This window comes from Monodon monoceros, unplaced genomic scaffold, assembly GCF_005190385.1.
Source record: "Monodon monoceros isolate NGI ecotype Baffin Bay Population unplaced genomic scaffold, NGI_Narwhal_1 Super_Scaffold_4, whole genome shotgun sequence".
Taxonomy (NCBI): domain Eukaryota; kingdom Metazoa; phylum Chordata; class Mammalia; order Artiodactyla; family Monodontidae; genus Monodon; species Monodon monoceros.
The window spans coordinates 66737618-66757955 of record NW_021703781.1 but is presented as its reverse complement, the minus strand read 5'-3'; the positions used below and the strand labels follow the sequence as shown (position 1 = coordinate 66757955).

At 45.5% G+C, this 20338-nt stretch overlaps 1 protein-coding gene across 8 annotated transcripts in view; it reads left to right on the top strand.

The window, feature by feature from the left end:
- The window catches only part of ABLIM1 (actin binding LIM protein 1), a 320517-nt gene that overhangs the window by 207587 nt on the left and 92592 nt on the right, over positions 1–20338 (top strand). For all 8 annotated transcript variants that reach the window (XR_003796975.1, XM_029244850.1, XM_029244853.1 and 5 more), the window contains exons 5-6: positions 11507–11633; positions 13176–13269. Coding sequence is in view for 7 of the 8 variants with exons in the window: in XM_029244850.1 (XP_029100683.1) it covers positions 11507–11633; positions 13176–13269 (221 nt within the window). In the remaining variant the exon portion in view is untranslated. The remainder of the gene's footprint in view (positions 1–11506; positions 11634–13175; positions 13270–20338) is intronic.

The following is a 20338-nucleotide window of genomic DNA, read 5'->3' as shown; positions in this document are numbered from 1 at the left end:
AACCAACATTGGTACATAACCTGTAGCATTTTAATTGTTTAAATGTGTGCCCACCTCCACCACCAAGTTAATGAACTCATTAAAGATAAGGACCCTGCTGTCTTTCTCTCTTATACAAGGTCTAGCACATAAAGCCCTAAATAAACACTCCAGAAATTGAATCAAAGCCACCTTTATCTCTAAACAGAGCTAATAACAATCTTCTCTTTTTAAATGGGTTTAAGTGTTCATTGTAAAACAATACAAATTTTACAGAAAAGTACAAAGAAGGAGATGAAAATCACCCGAAATCCCATCACAATGAGATTACCTCTGTTAACATTTTGGTGGATATGCTTCTGGATTTTGCTCTAAGTGCTATAGACACATGTACAACTTCGCATAAATTCTTCCCATAGCATTTTGGTCATGTGTCTTCTCATCAAACATCATTTGTTCTTTTGAGTGTCACACAAAAGATTGAAAGCTTTGAATTTGCTTAGGCTCCCTGGCTACAGGGCCAGCTCACAGGTGTCCCGGCCAAAGCTGTGCTTTGCATTTCTATTGTGACAGTTATTACCACATAGCTCCCCTAGCTCTTTGCATCTTTTTCTCTCCAACCAGACTATGAGCTACCTAATGACAAGCTCTTTTATTTTTTTTCCCCTAAGAATAGCACTGTGCACACAGCAAGTACATGAATGTTCATTTAGTGGGTAAATTGATGTCATCCCAGAAGAGCCTTTCAGGTAATAAATCTCAGCTCCCAGGTCTGGAATGTTGAGTTCTGAATGCTACTTGAATGACGATGGTGACAATGGCTTTTGTGGTTTTGTAAAATTACATAGTACAGCTTGGGTGCAGGAGGGCAAGGTGTATCGGCATGTTTAAATGTTCATTTTCTCATCTGATTTACAAGTCTTTCCTCTTATTTAATAAAAGGGGAAGGAGCTATTGCTTTAGAGAATTTGGCTGATGACAGCATCACAAGGTTTTTTTGATTTGGGGGGTTTTTTTTCAGTAGAAGTGTCAGGGAATGTATTTCCCAACTTTGAGTGTGAGGTTAGAGAGGCCTCACCCGTCTGGGCACTTAGGGTGCCAGCCCCTGGCCTGGAAGGACAGGGTCTAACCTGACATGGCAGTTCCAATATTGCTCTACTGGGTACGGATTAGACTGTTGAGAGAGTTTGGAATTGACATAGTAGCCAAAGATTCATTGCGGGAGGACAAGGTATGTCGCAAAAAGGAACATTAATATTTAGATGTTTCAGACTGAAACCTGTTACAATTATGAGTCAGACATAAAGATCCCAGAGTGACATATCTTTTCACTTAACCAGAAACTGGATTATCTCGGTTGCAAGAAAGGAAGAAAAGTTCCCGCCTTATAGGGAATGGGTCCAACTAAGGGGCAAAAAGGGAAAATGGGTACAAAAAAATGTTTCAGTGGTTGGCAAGTTAATGGTATTTTGTTATTTGCTGTTTTCATTTCACTAGATACATCTTTTATGTAATAAGACCCACAGCTTCTGACAACTTATCAGTAAAAGTAGAATTTTAATGATTGGAAGCGTGGTTATTCCCCAGTTTAATTTTTCAGCAGCAGTAAAGACTTAGCTGTTCAAAGGACTGCTGTGTATATCTATAGTTGTATATTCCTATAGACTGTCCTCAGAGGGATACTGAGAAATTACTCTTAGTGCTTATCTCCAGAAGAAAGGGAGCAGTAGCAGGGAGATAGGGAAGGAAAGGAATTATTTTTACTACATGAAAAAAAAAAGTTTAACTATGTGTATGTATTACCTATTTAAAACCAAAGCACATCAAAAATAATGTTAAATTTTAAAAAAGGGACTTCCCTGGTGGTGCAGAGGTTAAGAATCCACCTGCCAATGCAGGGGACATGGGCTCGAGTCCTGGTCCAGGAGGATCCCACATGCTGTGGAGCAGCTAAGCCTGTACGCCACAACTATTGAGCCTGCGCTCTACAGCCTGTGAGCCACAGCTACTGAGCCCGTGTGCCACAACTACTGAAGCCCACACACCTAGAGCCCATGCTCTGCAACAAGAGAAGCCACCACAATGAGATGCCCACGTAGCGCAACGAAGAGTAGCCCCTGCTCGCTGCAACTAGAGAAAGCCCATGCGTAGTAATGAAGACCCAGTGCAGCCAAAAATAAATAATATAAATAAAAATAAATTTATAAAAAAAAAATAAGTAAATAAATAAAAGGCCCATTCCAGACTGAAGTCTCACTGCAGTTTGCCCTTGCTGTGACCTTCAGTTGTGTATGTATTAAGTGACTGGTCGGTCACATGAGGAAAGTACTGAAACTGACATTCTACCCTTTCTTTTCTTCTTTCTATCTTTGGAATAGAGTCAATGAGCTGATATTGGCTAATGAGTACTGGATCTGAGAAACTGACGTAAAACTCAAGTATGATTTCCTCTTTGGCAAGAGCCGGGTTTGCTGGGTGACCATAGCCAGTTAAAGATTTATCATGAAACTCCTCACCAGGTTAAAGTTTACAACTTAATTAAGGAAATCAGTATAAGGGCAAACCTTCTTGGTACAGATTTTTTTGACTGAAATTCACATAACATAAAATTAACTATTTTAAAGTGAATGTTTAAGTACTGTTCACAACATTGTCCAACCACCACTTCTATTTCCAAAACATTTTCATCACCCCAAAAGAAAACTCTGTACCCATTAAACAGTTACTCCCAGTTCACCCCTTCTCCCAGCCCCTAGGAACTACCAATCTGCTTTCTGTTTCTGTGTATTCACCTATTTTGGACATTTCACATAAATGGCGTCATACCAGTGTGGCCTTTTGTTTCTGGCTTCTTCCACTTAGCATAATGTTTTCAAGGCTCATCCATGTCATAGCATGTGTCAGAATTCCTTCCATTCAACTCCTGCTTAATAGATTCATAACCAGTTAATGGAGAGGAAAGGCAAACAATCTGGCTCCTTTTAATAAAATTTCCTGTTCAGATCCTGGTCATGAATATGAGAAAAAACACACCCAATGCTAATTAAAGGAGGGGGCTTCTTGACCTTGAGAATTCGTAATACTCCTATCGGAATTCTGTGATCACTGGCTCAGGGGTTAGAATTGGAAGTTTCAGATGTGTAAATGGTCTGTATTTATAAAAAGTATGACGAAAGCTATAAGTATATATGATATACACTTTAAAAGAAGGAAAGATGGGATTGACTGCCAAATATTAGATAATAGAGGGCTCAGAAGATGACTGTTCCTGGTCCTGCCTACAGCTTTCCTGATGAGGCTGATAATCTGCTGCTGTTATGGCCCATGAAAACGTGTTTGTTGTGCAGTATTGTTTTCCCAAGACAACAAGAACCTTCACCTAAAATAGCAGGTCAGAGGCTGCTCTGGCTTGTGATGTTTCCATCATGGCCGTCAAGATAGCAAAGGGAGCAGCTAACCTAGGCAAGGACATGGTGATTGTGCAAAGTCTGGTTCAAGATTACATATTCAGGCAGCCCATAACCTTTGAAAATAATTCTGCATCATTTTTAGTGAATTTAGATATAAATTATTGAGAGCCATAAGATGGCAAATACACTGCACCTATTTGAATATAAATAAATATAAATGTCCCAATTCCCCTCAGCCCCAGCTCATATTTGTCTCGTGACCCCATGTATTGCTTTCTGGCAAATGGCAGCGTAGAACTTAAGAAGTTAAAAAGTACTTAAAAAACTAATTCTTGAAAAGTGCTTACCCTAACACCTTTGCATTTTGCCCTCTATCTGTCTTTTCTTTCGGTGACCTCATACCCATGGAATTTGCCGTGACATGCTAGAAAAGAAAATTGCAGACTCATGTCAGTAACTCGACACGGATTGTGGCCAGTCAGTAGTTGTCAACTCAGATGTCTGGTTGGAACTTGACAACACTGAGCAGCACAGCTGAAGATCAGACATTCAACGGTGTACACTTGCTAGATGGACGCTCTTATCACTACTAAATGATGTGGCCTTTTTAGTCAAGGAAGGGTTTTCAAATACCCAAACCCCAAACCCCTTATACCTTAATGATGTTAAAACTGTAAGCCAAGTCTTATTAAAAAAAAAAAAAATAGGGCTTCCCTGGTGGCGCAGTGGTTGAGAGTCTGCCTGCCGATGCAGGGGACACGGGTTCGTGCCCCGGTCTGGGAAGATCCCACATGCCGCGGAGCGGCTGGGCCCGTGAGCTATGGCCGCTGAGCCTGCGCGTTCGGAGCCCGTGCTCCGCAACGGGAGAGGCCACAACAGTGAGAGGCCCACGTACCGCAAAAAAAAAAAAAAAAAAAAAAAAAAATAGCATAGGGAATGTCTGGATTTTTTTAAATTGATGGGTTACAGATTCAAGGGCCTACAAAAAAGGGCCAGGCTGGTAACATAGGTGCATATGCTCAGTTCAAGCGTGAAAACAGGTGGCAGTGGACATTTAGACCCTAGGGAGGGATGCGAACCTTAGCAAACTGAAAACATCTGTCCTGTCTAGGGTGGGCAGCCACTACGTGCCTCCCACAGTTATTCACACAGAGGAATCCACGTGCCAGAGACTGATCAGATGTGTTGAAAGCTTGTGTCAAAGGCAGCTTGTTCACCTCACAGAATCTGACCCATGTTCAGGTCACACTTCTCTTGTCTCCACTTTCTCTCTTTTTGGGTAGAACAGCTGTTCTCCGGTATTCTACATTCACCATTTTATTACACGAGGTCATGGGAAATCCACATCCTGTGGGAGACATTGAATGACAAGATATAATGTCATTAAATTCAGGATTCAAGTTAGCCAAACCCTGGAACTTAAATTGGGGGGTTTTGTTTGTTTGTTTTCCTTAAAGCTCCTTGTATTGACACCTGGCCAGGGATAAAGTGCCTCTAGTTAACAGTCTATTAAAAGGACACCACTTGAATATTTTATAGGGTCTCCAAAATCTTATTCTACTTTCTATTAATAACAACCTATGTCTGTTTTCAGTATTTGTTGCTTTGTTTGCCTGGTGTGTCTTCTTTCTGCTGAAATAGATGTGTCTGGGACAGATCTTGTAGGCTTTTTAAAATTTTTTTCTTTCCTTCTGCCACATCTCCTAGGCTAGAATGAGGAAAACTCAAAGTTGATGACTAATGATGTGCAGTTTTTGACATGGAGTGGTGTCTCAGACACATTGTTCCTTTCTAAGAATGCGTACATTCAACATGCAAAAGGTATATATAACATGCATCCATAGTAGATTTAAATTAACAACAACAAAACACCCGGCTCACTACTGTTCGTTCCCAGAAGGCGGTGAGGTGTCTTACGGAGAAAATATGTGTGCGACAAAAGCTTCCTTCAGGTATGAGTTATAGTGCTGTTGGTTATGAGTTCAGTGTGAAAGACTCAACAGTATATAGTAAGTGAAGTGTCTTGAAACAGAAACAAACAAAAACCCTATATCTGAAATGATTTCATGTCTATTTTCATCCACATGTATAGCCATGAACTTACGTGCTAATCTCGGTTGATGACAACTAGAGTTTCTTTTTTTATTCTCTCTTTTTTTTTTTTTTTTTTTTTTTTTTTGCGGTACGCGGGCCTCTCACTGTTGTGTCCTCTCCCGCTGTGGAGCACAGGCTCCGGACGCGCAGGCTCAGCGGCCATGGCTCACGGGCCCAGCCGCTCCGCGGCACATGGGATCTTCCCGGACCGGGGCACGAACCCGCGTCCCCTGCATCAGCAGGCAGACCCCCAACCACTGCGCCACCATGGAAGCCCTAGGGAGAATTTTTAATAGGACCCATTTTGAGTTCCTTGACAAAAGTGTGCAATTTCTGGCTAACCTGTTTCAACAAACCCCCTCCATCCTCCCCAGCCTCAGGTCTGCTCCTCATAAGCTCTTACTAATGCCTGGCAGGCAGCTTTCTCAGGTGGGTTCATTCAAGATGCTTGGGCGTGGGTACCAGCCACAGGACACAAGTGCATCCCCGGTGAGCCAAATGGTGGCCATACACACCTCTCCTACTTCTGTCTTCTCCTTAGCCTGCCATCAAGAGGAGGGGCTCCAGCCGGCTTCCTGCCTTCCAAATCTTCCAGACTTAGTGGGCTCCGGACTTTTTGTTCATGAACGCTACCAAGCTCCAGGACAGTCCAGTCAATTTGTCCCAAGAACTCTTAACATCAAGCTTCTCATGGATCCACAGGAGCACCAGAGCCTGAGCATCCCCACTCAGTAAACATATAGGTGGAGAGTGGGGTCTGGTCCCCCCGCTCTCCCAGGGTCCTCTAATCCTTCTCACAGCAGAGGGGAGGGAACACCCCATTCCTGCTGTGTGGACAGCTCCCTGCCCACTCTCCTCTATGCCTTTGTGAATTTCTGATTTCAGAGGTAGGGAGGCAGTAGGCGTTGAGAGTCATCAGGTAGATTCTACTATCTTTTGGTAAATCCGGCAAGGATATTCCTAGCAACCTGCTCTGGAAGACGGAAAATTTATCCTCATTGTTTTCAGCTCTAAGATGATACATAGCCCAAAATTTCAGAACACTAGGAAAAGTCCCATTCCATATTCTAGAAGCTTTGGTCGCAGATGGGTGGCTACTGTGAATGGCAGCTTCCACCTCCACTCATGGTTCTAGGCATGACAGAAGCCTGGGAAGGCAGGGATGATTGGGAATTCAGTTACCACGAAGTTCCCTCTTCTGTAGCTCCGTTCCGCAGCCTTCTGTTCCAGAAAATCATCTTCACAGAGTAAGACATCTTTTTGGCTCTTACCCTTCCCAAATGGGAAATTCTAGGAAGGCAGAAATCATTCTTAAAAGGAACATAGGGGGCTTCCCTGGTGGCGCAGTGGTTGGGAGTCTGCCTGCCAATGCAGGGGACACGGGTTCGTGCCCTGGTCCGGGAAGATCCCACATGTCGCGGAGCGGCTGGGCCCGTGAGCCATGGCCGCTGAGCCTGCGCGTCCGGAGCCTGTGCTCTGCAACGGTAGAGGCCACAACAGCGAGAGGCCCGCGTACCGCAAAAAAAAAAAAAAAGGAACATAGGTATCCAGGCTCCAGGCTGACAGGACCTTAAAGGCAGCCCAAGTGATGACATCTTTCTTAGCATCATGAGAACACAGGTTTCCTTCCAGAGAGCCATTTGTCACCTTCTTCAACTTAAGTACTTTAGAAGCCCAGGTGTCCATGGCCCTATGCCAAAAAAGAAAAAAAAAAGAGGTTAAAGGAGACAGACAGGATCCCTATCCTCAAGGATATTTATTAACTTTGAACAAAATGATATAAATATGGAACCAGGTGTGTACATGGATATTAGTTTAACTTGGACATAAGTAGCCAAATCCCTGCTTTTCTCTTGGCTCCTGGTGCCAAGAATGAAAGGCTTGGGGGCAGAGTGTTTAAGGCTGTTGCAGTTTGCTTCTGTTTTCACATTTGGTCGTTGTGTATCCCTGACAGAAGACCAGCGAGTTGCTAGAGGGTTTGATTTCCTTGATGCTGCTCCATATTCACCTATTTCTGACTTTGGCAGTAATTCCAGTGCCAGTCACCAGCTTTCTATATTTACCAGCAGCTGCTTCAGTGATGTGGAAACAATTTTCTCAACAGCTGAAAAACATGAAGATAGAGACGAGGACATTTTGTTCTTTATAAAAGAGCTTAGCTGGAATGAGCATAGGAGACACAAACCATCAGCACAAATCTTTTTATCTCAGCATCTTTTCTACTTTCCCCAGCATGACATCAGGCTTAAGGAGAGTATAAAGTTTTGTCCAGAGAGAAACGAATGGGTAACCTCTGTGGAATACACTGGAATACTTTGAATCAGCTGGGCCAGTATCCTACTTTCCAGGAGGCCATCTTTGCTGATTTGCTTGATTTATGTCTTAAGGTTTGGGATGAAGGAGCCTCATCCCCAACCTCTACTTCCAGCCCAGTTTCACCAGCTGGCTGGCTCTAGGTGGTCACACTCAGTGAATGCTTCTTCATGAAACATAATCAAGGTCAGTTGTAGAATGTGTGCCGTCCGTGGAACAGTACAGGGCATGGAGGATCTGAGAGGTTCAGGACACCACCTGTGAGGTCAGAGGCTTCCAGACTGCAAGGCACTTTGACTCCATGACTGTGAGGGATAATAAAGATTGTGAAAAACAACTACTGAAGAGTATATGCCATGTCTATAAAACGCTCACACAATGCCTGGTTCACCAAAGCCCTCAGTGCAGAAGGATCAGAGAGGTCATTATTGCACTCAAATTGTCTCAGCTGCTGTCAGAGCTCTGAGGTATCTGGGCATGAATGTGCTTATAAAAACCGCAAGACAGAATCAAGAAACCTGGTTTCTAGTCCCTTCAGCCCCTACCAAGGAAAGGGGAGTGCCCTTTCCTTGGCGCTCCCCATGTGGAGCGCCCAACGGGTACCAAGCATTCTAAGTGTTATACGAAGCACTTCACGACGCAGAGTTTCTCTTCTTCCTCGCAGCAACCTGAGAAGTGGGTCAGCATTTCCCAGATGAAGAAATGAGGGGTCAGAGAGAATAAGTTTTCCGAGTTAGTGCCCAAGTCTTCCTAATCCTAAAGCCAGCCCTCTCGCCGTCCCCACACCTTTGATCTCCCTCAACCCCAGTGCTATGCAGGGGAGATACCAAACAGCTCCACTGACCTTCTTGAGCCTGACTGTCTTCAGTTATAGAATTGAAAACCCATCTCTAAAGTTTATTTTCTGCTTTAAAAATTCTATCAACCAGCATCTTCCGTGTTATTTTAAATCCTTATTGCCACCTAGTGGGCATAATCTAATCAGAAGAATGAAGAAAATATTCAGTTCGCTTGGATTAAAACCTGCCAATTCATCTTAAATCCATACTGTGCTCCTGACCTTTAAAAATTGTATTTATGAGCAAATATCATGGCCTCCCATTTTTATCTTTATAGTAAACTACCAGATGAGTGGTCCCCTTTGAAAGACTTTTGGTGAATTGCTGGGGATCGTATAAACCCCAGCTCTTAAAAGAATCTGTAACGCTTTGTGACCGTATAATACACACTCAGCTTATAATGGGCTATACTTAAAGAAATTCTAATCTGCAATATTCATAACTTGTATTGCAGATATACTTTTAACTTTATAAATATTTTGCTCAGCAATTTTTTACATTCTCCTGATAAAAAAATATGAGCTTATGGGGCTTCCCTGGTGGCGCAGTGGTTGAGAGTCCGCCTGCCGATGCAGGGGACACGGGTTCGTGCCCCGGTCCGGGAAGATCCCACGTGCCGCGGAGCGGCTGGGCCCGTGAGCCATGGCCGCTAGGCCTGCGCGTTCGGAGCCTGTGCTCCGCAACGGGAGAGGCCACAACAGTGAGAGGCCCGCGTACCGCAAAAAAAAAAAAAAAAAGAGCTTCTGTTATGCATAGTGTTTTACAGCTTCCTTTTTTTTTACTCCATCTATTTTGGACATCTCTCCACGTCAGCACACAAATCTACCTCCTTCGTTTCAATGGCATGTAGTGTTCCATTACTGACCATCCTGTAATCAGTGTAACCATTTTCTCATTAATGTCCACATCGGCTATTTTCAGTTTTATTGTTACAAAAATGCGGTAGAGGATGAATATATATTCTTCAGGGGATAGACATACACTCACATGCACGTTCTTTTGCAAGTTTACTTGTAGAATAAAATCTTAGACATGAAATTGCTGAATATAAAGGTTATGTAAATACCCACTGACCAGAGGTCACCAGAAGCACACCTGTAGTCAATAAAAAAAAAGTCAAGTGTACTTAACAAACCACAGCAAGGGAGACAACAAGAAGAATTGTGAGCTCTCTCTGGATGACATTTAGAGGAACTTTTTATAGGATTTGGGCTTGTGCCGGGTACTGTTAGGGGAGTTTTTTTAGAAGGAGAGAGAAATCAAGTTAGGCTAGAAATGTCATTCTTAGTACAGGAGCAGCAGTCACAGATGTGGTCAGAAATGGGGTGTGTGTAATCATTTTGTGTACCAAGAGGCCTTGTCTGCACATTTCTTTATTCCGTGAGTGTTTTTTATGATCAGTTGGGGACATCATGAGCAACGTGCCAACAGTGCTTTCTTTCACTTTCTCAGATACGTTGATTTTACAGAAATTGCTTTACAGAAAGGTTGTACCAATTTACAGGCCGACCTCGGAGATACTGCCTATTCGGTGGGATCAGTTCTAGACCACCACAATAAAGCAAACACAGCAATAAAATGAGTCACATGAATTTTTTTTGGTTCCCCAGTGCATATGGAAGTTATATTTACATCATTCTGGAGTCTGTTAAGTGTGCAAAACATGATGTGTAAAAAAGCGATGTACATACCTGAATTAGAAAGTACCTTATTGCTGAAAAATGCTAACCATCATCTGAGCCTTCAGCGAGACTTAGCAGGAATATCAAAGATCACTGATCACAGATCACCATAACAAACACAATAATAATGAAAAAGTTTGGAGAATTGGGAGAACTACCAAAATGACACAGAGACACAAAGTGAGCAAATGTTTTTGAAAAGATGGCGCCAGTAGACTTGATTGAGGTAAGGTTGCCACAAACCTTCAATTTGCATTGTATTTGAAGCACCATAAAGTGAAAGACGATAAAATGGGGTACGCCTGTACATTCTTCTGGGTTCTCTTAAATATTCCATTTCCCTAACGACTATGTTTTTAATAATCAGAATAAGGGCAATTGTAATAATAGCAAATGTTTATAGAGCTCTAAGTCCTTTATTTCATTGATTCCTCATCAGAGAACTTGAGACAGGCACTAATAGCATCCTGGCTTTCATATGAGGAAACCAAGACTTAGAAAAGGCGAGAACCAGCCTGGGTCACGTGGCTAGCCGACATGAGCTGGGGTTCAGAACCAGGTCGTCTCATTGCAGGGTCCACACTCGCTACCATGAAGAAACACTTTCTCCTCTATCTGCTTCACAGGAGCCTGTCAGGGAGAATTGAAGGCTAAGGAATTAAAAGCCATTGAATTGATGATCACAAATCTTCGAAAGTCTGGTTTAGGCTGATAAGGAAGTAGAGTCCTGTTTACAAAAATGAGACTTAACGGGCAGCCTTCCAAGCGTCCCATACATAGTGTTTGAGAGGCATCCAGCATGGTATGCTTAGCTACTCACATGTGCCCTCAATTAATAAAGGCCGATGAGAGCTTTCTTAAAATCACAGCCAAGACACTATAATTAAATATTCTCTGGGCCAGCTGGAGCTCAGAGGGTAGTTACATCACCCCCAAGGAAATAAATTGATGAAGGACATCCATGCCCTTGGATCCACGGAGGTTTATGACATTCCCATCCTGTGTGAGGATGGGGCCTGCGAGTCCGCTGGGGAAGGTTTCGTGCAGGGAGCAAACGCGGAATGAAATTGTGCTTAAGTAAATATTTATTGAGTGTGTGATGGGTGCACACTGGGGTTCAGAGCAGGCCTGCATGCTTGGATTTAGCAAAACAAACGTGGAGTAACCACTGGTGGCTGCTTTTTTCCAGATTGTGCTGGCTGCGGGCGAGATATCAAGAACGGGCAGGCGCTCCTGGCCCTGGAAAAGCAGTGGCACTTGGGTTGCTTTAAATGCAAGTCCTGCGGCAAAGTCCTCACCGGGGAGTACATCAGCAAGTAAGACTGGGGCCTGGGGCGTGGATCCTTTCAGCGGGGATGGGGCCGTGTTGGGCCCCTCTGTAGGCCCTGCTCTCCTGGACTCCACCCCATCCCATCAGACATAATGAAAGACATTCACATCCCACAATCAATATGAACTTTTTGCTATAAAACTTTTGAAGAGAATTTTATTCTTCTGTTGTTGCCTACTATAAGTTTAATGAAATATTCATCATTGCCTAATGTAACAATTAATGAAGCTGACATAAGGATAGGCTGTATGTTGTAACCAATTAAGCATTTAGTAATTTTGCTAATATTTTTTTCCTATTTGGAACTAGTAAACCTTTACCCTCCTTCCAGGTCTCAGACATATTTGTAGACACCCCCCCCCAAAAAAAAAAACACCCAGGGTCTAGGCACAGAGCCCATTAGGACCACCAGGGAATAGGTTCATTAGAGTCAGATGCTGGTGTAGATAATAGAGCAGGTGAAGTTTTTGTTTTTGTTTAATGTAACCTGCAAAAACTAGTTAACAGTGGTTACCTTTTAAATTAAGGAGGGGGGACTTCCTCGGTGGTCCAGTGGTTAAGACTCCGCACTTCCACTGCAGTGGGCGCGGGGTTTGATCCCTGGTCAGGGGATTAAGATTCCACATGCCGTGCAACCAGGCAAAAAAAAAAAAAAAAATTAAGGAGGGAAGAATGAGCATGGAGCGGGGGGAGGGTCCACTGGCAGTGAGGGAAAATTTTCCCCCATCCACTTTAAAAAAATGGTCTCCAACCAGCACCTATTCAAAAAAATTTTAATGAATTTAACTCCTGAATATAGTGAAACAAACAAAAGAAGTAGCTTAGGCCCCACCCCCTAGAAATCCAATTCTGCATGTCTGGGGTGAAGCAAACACCAGTATTAGAAAGGGAGAAACTGCACAGGTGATTCTGATGCACAGCCAAAGTAAGAAGAGAGAAATGTTCGGCCTTTAACACTGACGGCTGTGCAACGCTAGGTAACTGGGCTGTCTGAAGTGGCACGTTTTAACTCTTCCATATGATGGCACACATAGAACATGGTATTCTTCACTGTGTCCTGAGGGAAATGAAGGAGGTTTCAGGAGGCTGAATGAGAGGCCCTGGACCCCTAGGGCCCCTGAGGGCTAAGGGGATGGCGTCTCCATGCTGTTGGGACGCATATGAGTCAGTGAGCTGGTGGGGGTTGAGGAAGAGGGACCCTGGGACCACAGCTGAAGCCCATCTGGCCTGGTGCTGCAAGAGAGAGAGACTCCAGGTTTTTGCTAGTTAGGTCTGAGGCAGTCCAGGAATCAGCAGCCATAACCATTTGGCTGTTATTTCCACACGGCTTGGAGAACCTCAGCGTTCTCTCTGGATCATTTGGTTTTGTGGGCTTTGACCCTGTCTGACCAGGTCTCCAGACATGTGAGTGCTGGGTGGGAGAGAAACAGCTTCTGCTACCGTTCTGTGCAGGAGGGCGGAGAGAAACGGGTCTGGGTGTCTTTCCTGCCCTCGGCCTTCTCGGGAGCTGACGCTCTCTGTCCTGCAGGGATGGCGCTCCGTATTGCGAAAAGGACTACCAGGGTCTCTTCGGGGTGAAATGTGAAGCCTGCCACCAGTTTATCACTGGCAAGGTCCTGGAGGTAAGTGACAGATGGGCTTCCCTCGAAGCTACCGTCATCTTCCGCAAGGCCCTGGAAAATACACGGGGGTCTCTTTTTCCATTTTTTTCCATCTTTTTCTCACATGTGGAGGTAGTTGTAGATGACGAGTCGCTTAGAGAACTACTGTGTGGTACTGTCTTCTCAGGCAGTGCATACTGAGTGCTCGTGTGGAAATTGGAAGGATGGGGAATTTGAGGGAGAAAAAGAATGAAAAAGAGTCTGTTAGGAATTATGTAGTAGGAAAGGTTATATTAAACTGTTCTTTTGTTTAGAAGTTAGAAAAGAGGAAATGAAGAGCGTGCTAGAGCCATGTGTGTGGGTGGTACACCTGTGCGTATGTGTGCCCGCATGTCCGTGTGTGCGCTCTTGTGTGTATACGTGGGAGTGTACAGACTCACGGAGCAGAGGCTCCAAATTGAAGCTAAGAGAAGAAAGAGTCATTAGAGGTGAGGGCGTAGACTTCCCCACCCTTAGAAAACCACATCCTGTGTGACCCAGAACGCCCTGTGGTCCAGGCTGAGCCGAAGGCTGTCAAGTTCAGGTGTGACTGCCTCGCACCAGGGAGCTTGGTTCCTGCTTTCTCAGCAGCGGCCCCACCAGCTTCTGCCTCTGGGCTGAGCCGAGCTCCTCCTGGGCCGGGGCCACCTGTGGACATGAGGTCAGAGGCCAGAGAGTCACTGCCTGGCTTCTCATAGGCCTGTGGGGTGTTAACACACTCCCATGGAAAAAGCAGAGATTGCCTCACACCCGTCCCGCGTCTCAGGGCGGAGAATGTGCACTGAGCACTGAGTCAGGACGCCTGGTGGAGTCCTTGGAAGGTAGCTGAACAACTTGTCACATGGCTTCAGCAGACACCAGGGCACTGAATCCACTTCACCTCATTCAAACTTCCCAACAGGCTATGTTTCAGGGACCCAGGACTGAATCCGAGAGTCCCCCAGGGTGTCACTGGGCAGCTTCTGTGGGATTTCACCAAGTTCGGGGTAGCCTTCCTAATCCCACAGCAAGCTCTGCAATGCCTTCCTGTCCGTGAAGTGCAGAGGGGGGCTGACGTTGGCTCTGTGCTGAGACCTCGCCCAGCTAGTTGGATTTGGGAGATAAGGAAGTGCGTGTTGTCTAAGCGGTTGCCTCTGACTCAGGGGAAGGGTGTTTCAGGAAGAAGGAACAGCAATGGCAGAGGCTCAGAGGCAAGCACAAGCACAGCACACCCAAGAAACAAAGTCATTTGGGCAGGAGCACGGCTGAGAGAGATGATGCTGGAGGAATGGGAGGGGCCCGAGCATGAGGACCTCAAAAGTCACATTCAGGAGTTTGGCTTTACCCTAAGAGTGGTGCGAAGCGTTGAAGTGATTGTGGCTAGAGTGTCATGTGGCTGGATCAGACTGTTGTGTGAAGAATAGGTGGGTGTCCCCAAATGCATGCGTGTGCCCCCATGTTCACGGCAGCTCTGCTCCCACCAGGCAGAAGGGAAAACAGCCCACGAGTCCATGGATGGACGGATAAACACAATATAGTATATATAGACAATGGAATATCGTTCAGCCTTTCAAAGGAAGGAGTTCTGACACAGGCTACAACATGCATGAACCTTGAAAACATTATGCCAAGTGGTAGAAGCCGGTCATGAACGACCACACACACTGTATGCTTCCATTTAGATGAAATATCCAGAGGAGATCGATCCATAGGGAGAGGAAGCAGATTGGTGGTTGCCCGGACTTGGGGGTAGGCACGGGGGATGGGGAGTGTCTGCTTATTGGTACCCCCTCGGGGCGATGAAAATGTTTTGGAACTAGATAGAGATGGTGGTTGCACAACCTTGTGAATGTCCTAAACGTCGCGGAATTGTTCCCTTTAAAATGGTTAATTTTATGTTATGTGAATTTCACCTCAATTTTAAAAAGAAATGGTGGAGGGCTTCGCTGGTGGCGCAGTGGTTGGGAGTCCGCCTGCCGATGCAGGGGACGCGGGTTCGTGCCCCGGTCCAGGAAGATCCCACATGCCACGGGGCGGCTGGGCCCGCGAGCCGTGGCCACTGGACCTGCGCGTCCAGAGCCTGGGCTCCGCAACGGGAGAGGCCACGGCAGTGAGAGGCCCGCGTACCGCAAAAAAAAAAAAAAAAAGAAAGAAAGAAAGAAAGAAATGGTGGAGACAGGGAGGCCAGTTTGGAGAGCTTTGGACACCAAACAGTGGTGGCACTAGCTGGAGTGACACCTGAGAAGTAGATGCCCACCACCACACACACACAGCTGGGGGGCGAGGAGGAGTTTTCATGGCCTTTCCAGTAAGGCTTTTGTTGGCAGCCCAAGGATACTTCAAGGCTGGGTTTGGGGCCCAGGGTGATGCACATCCCTAGGAAAGCTATTGGAGAAGATGCATGTGACCCATCCAGGGGGTAGCTTAAAGTCCAGCCGTCTCATCCCAAGACACAAAGTACAGTAGTCCTCGCCCGTCCTCTGAATGTGCCCCTTGTCCCTCCACAGAGCGAGGAGCCCTGAGTGGGGCCTTACAGCATTTCCTTGGCTTCCCAAGTTTGATCTGCTGCACAGGTCTGAAATAAACCTGTAGAGTTGGGAGCAATTAGGAAATTTCATTTTAAAACAAGATGGAATGTAGACTTACTGTGATGAACCATGTGTAAAAATACCGAATCACTATGTTGTACTCCTAAAACTAACAGAATATTGTATGTCGATTCTAATTCAAGAATAAACAAATAACTAAAACACCAGAACTTATTTCCAAGATGTTTAGCTATAGCAAGAGAGGCGGGAAGACAGTGAACGCAGCCCCCAGCTTGAGCACCACATTTGTAGACAACGTGGATGGAAGCAGCTGTCTCCTCAGGCCAAATGTGGGACTGTGATACCCCAAAAGAGTTGGGGAGGCAGAAGGGCTGGTGAGGGGTGTTGATTATCTTCAGATTTAGTTCAACAGCTGTAGGAAGGAATCTCTACAGTAGAACTAGATGCAAGAGCATGCTGTTTTAAAGACACATCTGCTCACTCTGGTTTCTCCCTGGAGACCCGAGTATTGCAGTGTTTGCAGGGGCTGCGAGGGCCCCTCACCCAACTGGCTTCAGGCCTCCGTGAGGGCCATTGATGAGGACGAAGCCTGGGACGCTTTCCACACAGACCCGCAGAGGTGGGGCTTCTGGGAGCAGGTTGCAGTGGGGTTCCGGGCAGATTCAAGACCCACCCAGTGGGTGTGCCATCCCCCTCAGATGGGTGTGTGATCTAGAAAAATGTCCTGTACAGTGAGCAGCTGACGTGTGACAGCTCGTGAGTCAACCTGGCTGGGTTCCCAGCACAAAACTCTGCCCTCCTCCCTCTGCCTTTTATTCTCTGACCCACTGTAGGTAAAGCGTGATGATTCTGGATTTGTTGTAAATACTGTAATCCTTGCTTTTTGGGGTTTAGTTGTTTTTTTTTCTGTTTTTAAAATTATGGTAAAATCCACATAACATAAAATGTACCATCTTAACCATTTTTAAGTGTATAGTTCAGAGTATCACATAGATTGCTAATGTTGTGCAACCATCACCACCATCCATCTCCATAACGCTTTATGACTTTGAAATCTGTTCTTATTAAACAGTAACTCCCCATTCCCCTCTCCCCACAGTCCTTGGCGGTGACCACTCTACTTTCTGTCTCTATGAATTTGACTACTCTGAGTATCTCATATAGGTGGAATCATACAGTATTTGTGTTTTCCACTGATGGGCTTATTTCACTTAGTATAGTGTCCTCGAGGTTCATCCATGTTGCAGCATGTGACAGTATCTCCTTCCTTTTTCAGGCTGAATAATATTCCATTGTATGGATGTACCACAGTTTGCCTATCCATTCTGTGATCTTTGATTTTTTTTGGTTATGTTTCTTATTGATTTTATCCATAGAGATTATAAATGTATTATTAGTTCCCTGTGTCTTTTGTAACAGTGGTGGCTTAAAACCGCAGAAAATTATTGTCTCACAGTTCTGGAGGCCAGAAGTCCCAAACTGAGGTGCTGGCAGGGGCTGTGCTCCCTCCAAAGGCTAGGGGAGGATCCTTCCCTGCCTCTTCCAGCTCCTAGTGGCTGTGGCTACATAACCCTCATCCCTGTCTCCATCTCCACAGAGCCTTCCCCTCTGTGTCCTCTCCTCTCTGTGTCAAACCTCCCTCTGCCTTTCTTTTAGAAGGTCACTTGTCATTGGATTTGAGGTCCCCCTGGATCATTCAGGATGATTCCCACCTCTCAGGATCCTTAGCTTAATTACATCTGTAAAGACTCTTTTTCCAAACATTCACAGGTTCCAGAGATTTGATGTGGATATATCTTTGGGGGGGCCACCAGTCCAGTAAACCTGGGAAATTATGCAAGTATCATCCTGGTGAAGGCCGGAGCTCTGGTGTGGTTTTAATTGAACGCTTGCTAAGCATCGGAGGTGTCCTAAGCCCACTTCTCTGGGTGTGGTTTTACCTGAGATACCACCAGACACTGGAGGGAGCTTTGAGAAGGAGAAGGGTCCCGGACAATGATCAAGAAGCTCCAGGCTCAGCTATGTCACTGATTCCTGAGTAATTTTGGACAGATCATTTAGCCTCTTTGAGACTATCTTCATTTCACAGGTAAAAAGGAGTGGCATGTAACCTCTGAAACTCTACCCTGTTCTAAACTTCTCTCTCCGTTATTCCTTAATATCATAAACTCTACCCATTACATTGGCTTGAGGGAGTGGGGAGGAGAGCTTCATGTGTCTTAATGAAAAGGGCTCCAGGGGACAGGAAATCAGGGATTTACTCTTGGATCTGGAACTCACAGCTTGTGACCTTGGGCAACTCACTCAATTTCTTTGAGCCTCAGTTTTTTCTTTAAATACAAGCATTAAAAATATATATGTAAATCCAAGACTTGGACCACTTGACTCCTAAAGCTACTTTGGTTCTAAGGATCTGAGTTCTGTAATTCTCATGTCTTAGACCTAAGGGGTCAGAGCCAGCAGTTCTTTTTTTTCTGGAAACTGGCCTATAACACTCAGCATATGGCATACACTCGGATTGTAGTTTTATTTGTCATTAGCTTGCTTTCAGTTTTTTGGGGTTTTTTTGCGGTACGCGGGCCTCTCACTGTTGTGGCCTCTCCCGTTGCAGAGCACAGGCTCCGGGTGCGCAGGCCCAGCAGCCATGGCTCACGGGCCCAGCCGCTCCGCGGCATGTGGGATCTTCCCGGACCAGGGCACGAACCCGTGTCCCCTGCATTGGCAGACAGACTGTCAACCACTGCACCATCAGGGAAGCCCCAGTTTTGTTTTTGAGAGACATCTTGCTATAAGTGGCACATATTTTAGAGCTTATGCTAATTAACCTAGAAATTCAGGAGCGTTCTGAAGATGTTTACAACCTCCCTCCTAACTAAGAAGTCCAGAAGCAGATTCGTGTGAGACACTGGAGTTTGCCAGTAGCCTTCTATCTCCATCTCCACCTCTAAACTCTTCTCGGAAGCAGCCTTCCTGCTCCTGGTACTTACTTCCCTTCCCTCCCCCTACCCTGCTCCCTTCTGCTTTAGCAGCTTAGTGGTAACAGGACATGACATGAGACTTCAGACTTAGGTCACAGATGTCAGTACATGTTGGGGACATCCCTTTGGTATGAATTTCCTTCCATCTTTGGTGGATGGTCCCAGGAGATCTCTGACTCCAACAAACTTCCTTTCCTGGGTTCAGGTTGTTACCTTCCAACTTTCCCAAGAAAGAAAGCAACAATAAAATAGTTGCAAAATGAATGCAGTACAGAAAGAAAAAAAAAAAAGCCAACGTCAAACTAGACACACAAGTCTGGAGGGTAAAGGAAAAGGGCCCGTCCCATGTCAGCCCCCTTCCCTGTCCTGGGCTGTTCCATCTGCAGACCGAGGCTGGACTTGACTTCTCTTAGTCTGTTCTCTTGCACAACTCTCTTCCCCCAGGGAGCTCAGTGTTCACCAAGCACTCCCGGATTCCTTCAAGACCAGGGCTCTCTACCAAACGGTAAAATAGAGAGCTAGTGGGAAGCAGCCACATAGCACAGGGAGATCAGCTCGGTGCCTTGTGACCACCTAGAGGGGTGGGACAGGGAGGGTGGGTGGGACAGGGAGGGTGAGTGGTAGGGAGACGCAAGAGGGAAGAGACATGGGAACATATGTATATGTATAACTGATTCACTTTGTTATAAAGCAGAAACTAACACACCATTGCAAAGCAATTATACTCCAATAAAGATGTAAAAAAAATAATAACATGAGTATAAAAGTTGAAGAAACAAACAAACAAAAAAGACCAGGGCTCTTAGGGTTGGCTGGCTCTGCAGACAGTGCCACCCTCAGCAGGCACCTGGCCGGCGGTGTGCCCAGCCTCCTGTGTGCTCTGGCCCCAGAGACAAAGGCCCGTGGTGTGTCTGCATTCCTCCCAGCGGAGGGCGGGGCTCCTAGTCTTTCCCTGGCCTTCCTCAGGTCGCCACACCCAGGAAATCAATCCTCCTGTCTTTCCAGAAGGGCTGGTAGCCCATGTCTTTCTGTGGTGGGGTGTTTACTGTGCCACCTGTGCTCTCCTGGGAAGAATGTATGACAGGGTCTGTTATAATTTGAATGCCTCGCGATGTAAGAGAGAGACCCTCAAATGTGGCCCAGGGCCAGTCCTCCAGCCTCCTTAGTGCCATTCCATTCATTACCTATGGCAACACTGTCCTGTCTTTATCTATGAACTTGGAAGCCTTGGATGAAAAGACAGGACTTAGACTGGCTTTAGACCCCTCCTGCTCTACCCCTGCAGTGTAGGAAATGGAATCACAGCATGAGTCAGCAAATCCCTTCCCTTGATTCTCCGAGGGATTAAAACCGTTGGCTTTGTTTTGTTTTACCTTGTTTTGTTTTTACTTTTTGATTACAACTCCTTTTTCATAAAGCCCAAGGACAAATGTTTATGATGTTCCTGCGAAACTAATTCATGTTATAAATTGGAGGCCCTTGTCCCCTTCCTTCTTTTGCTGTAGGGATTTTTAGCATGTTCTGCTATAACAGCCACGAGCAATG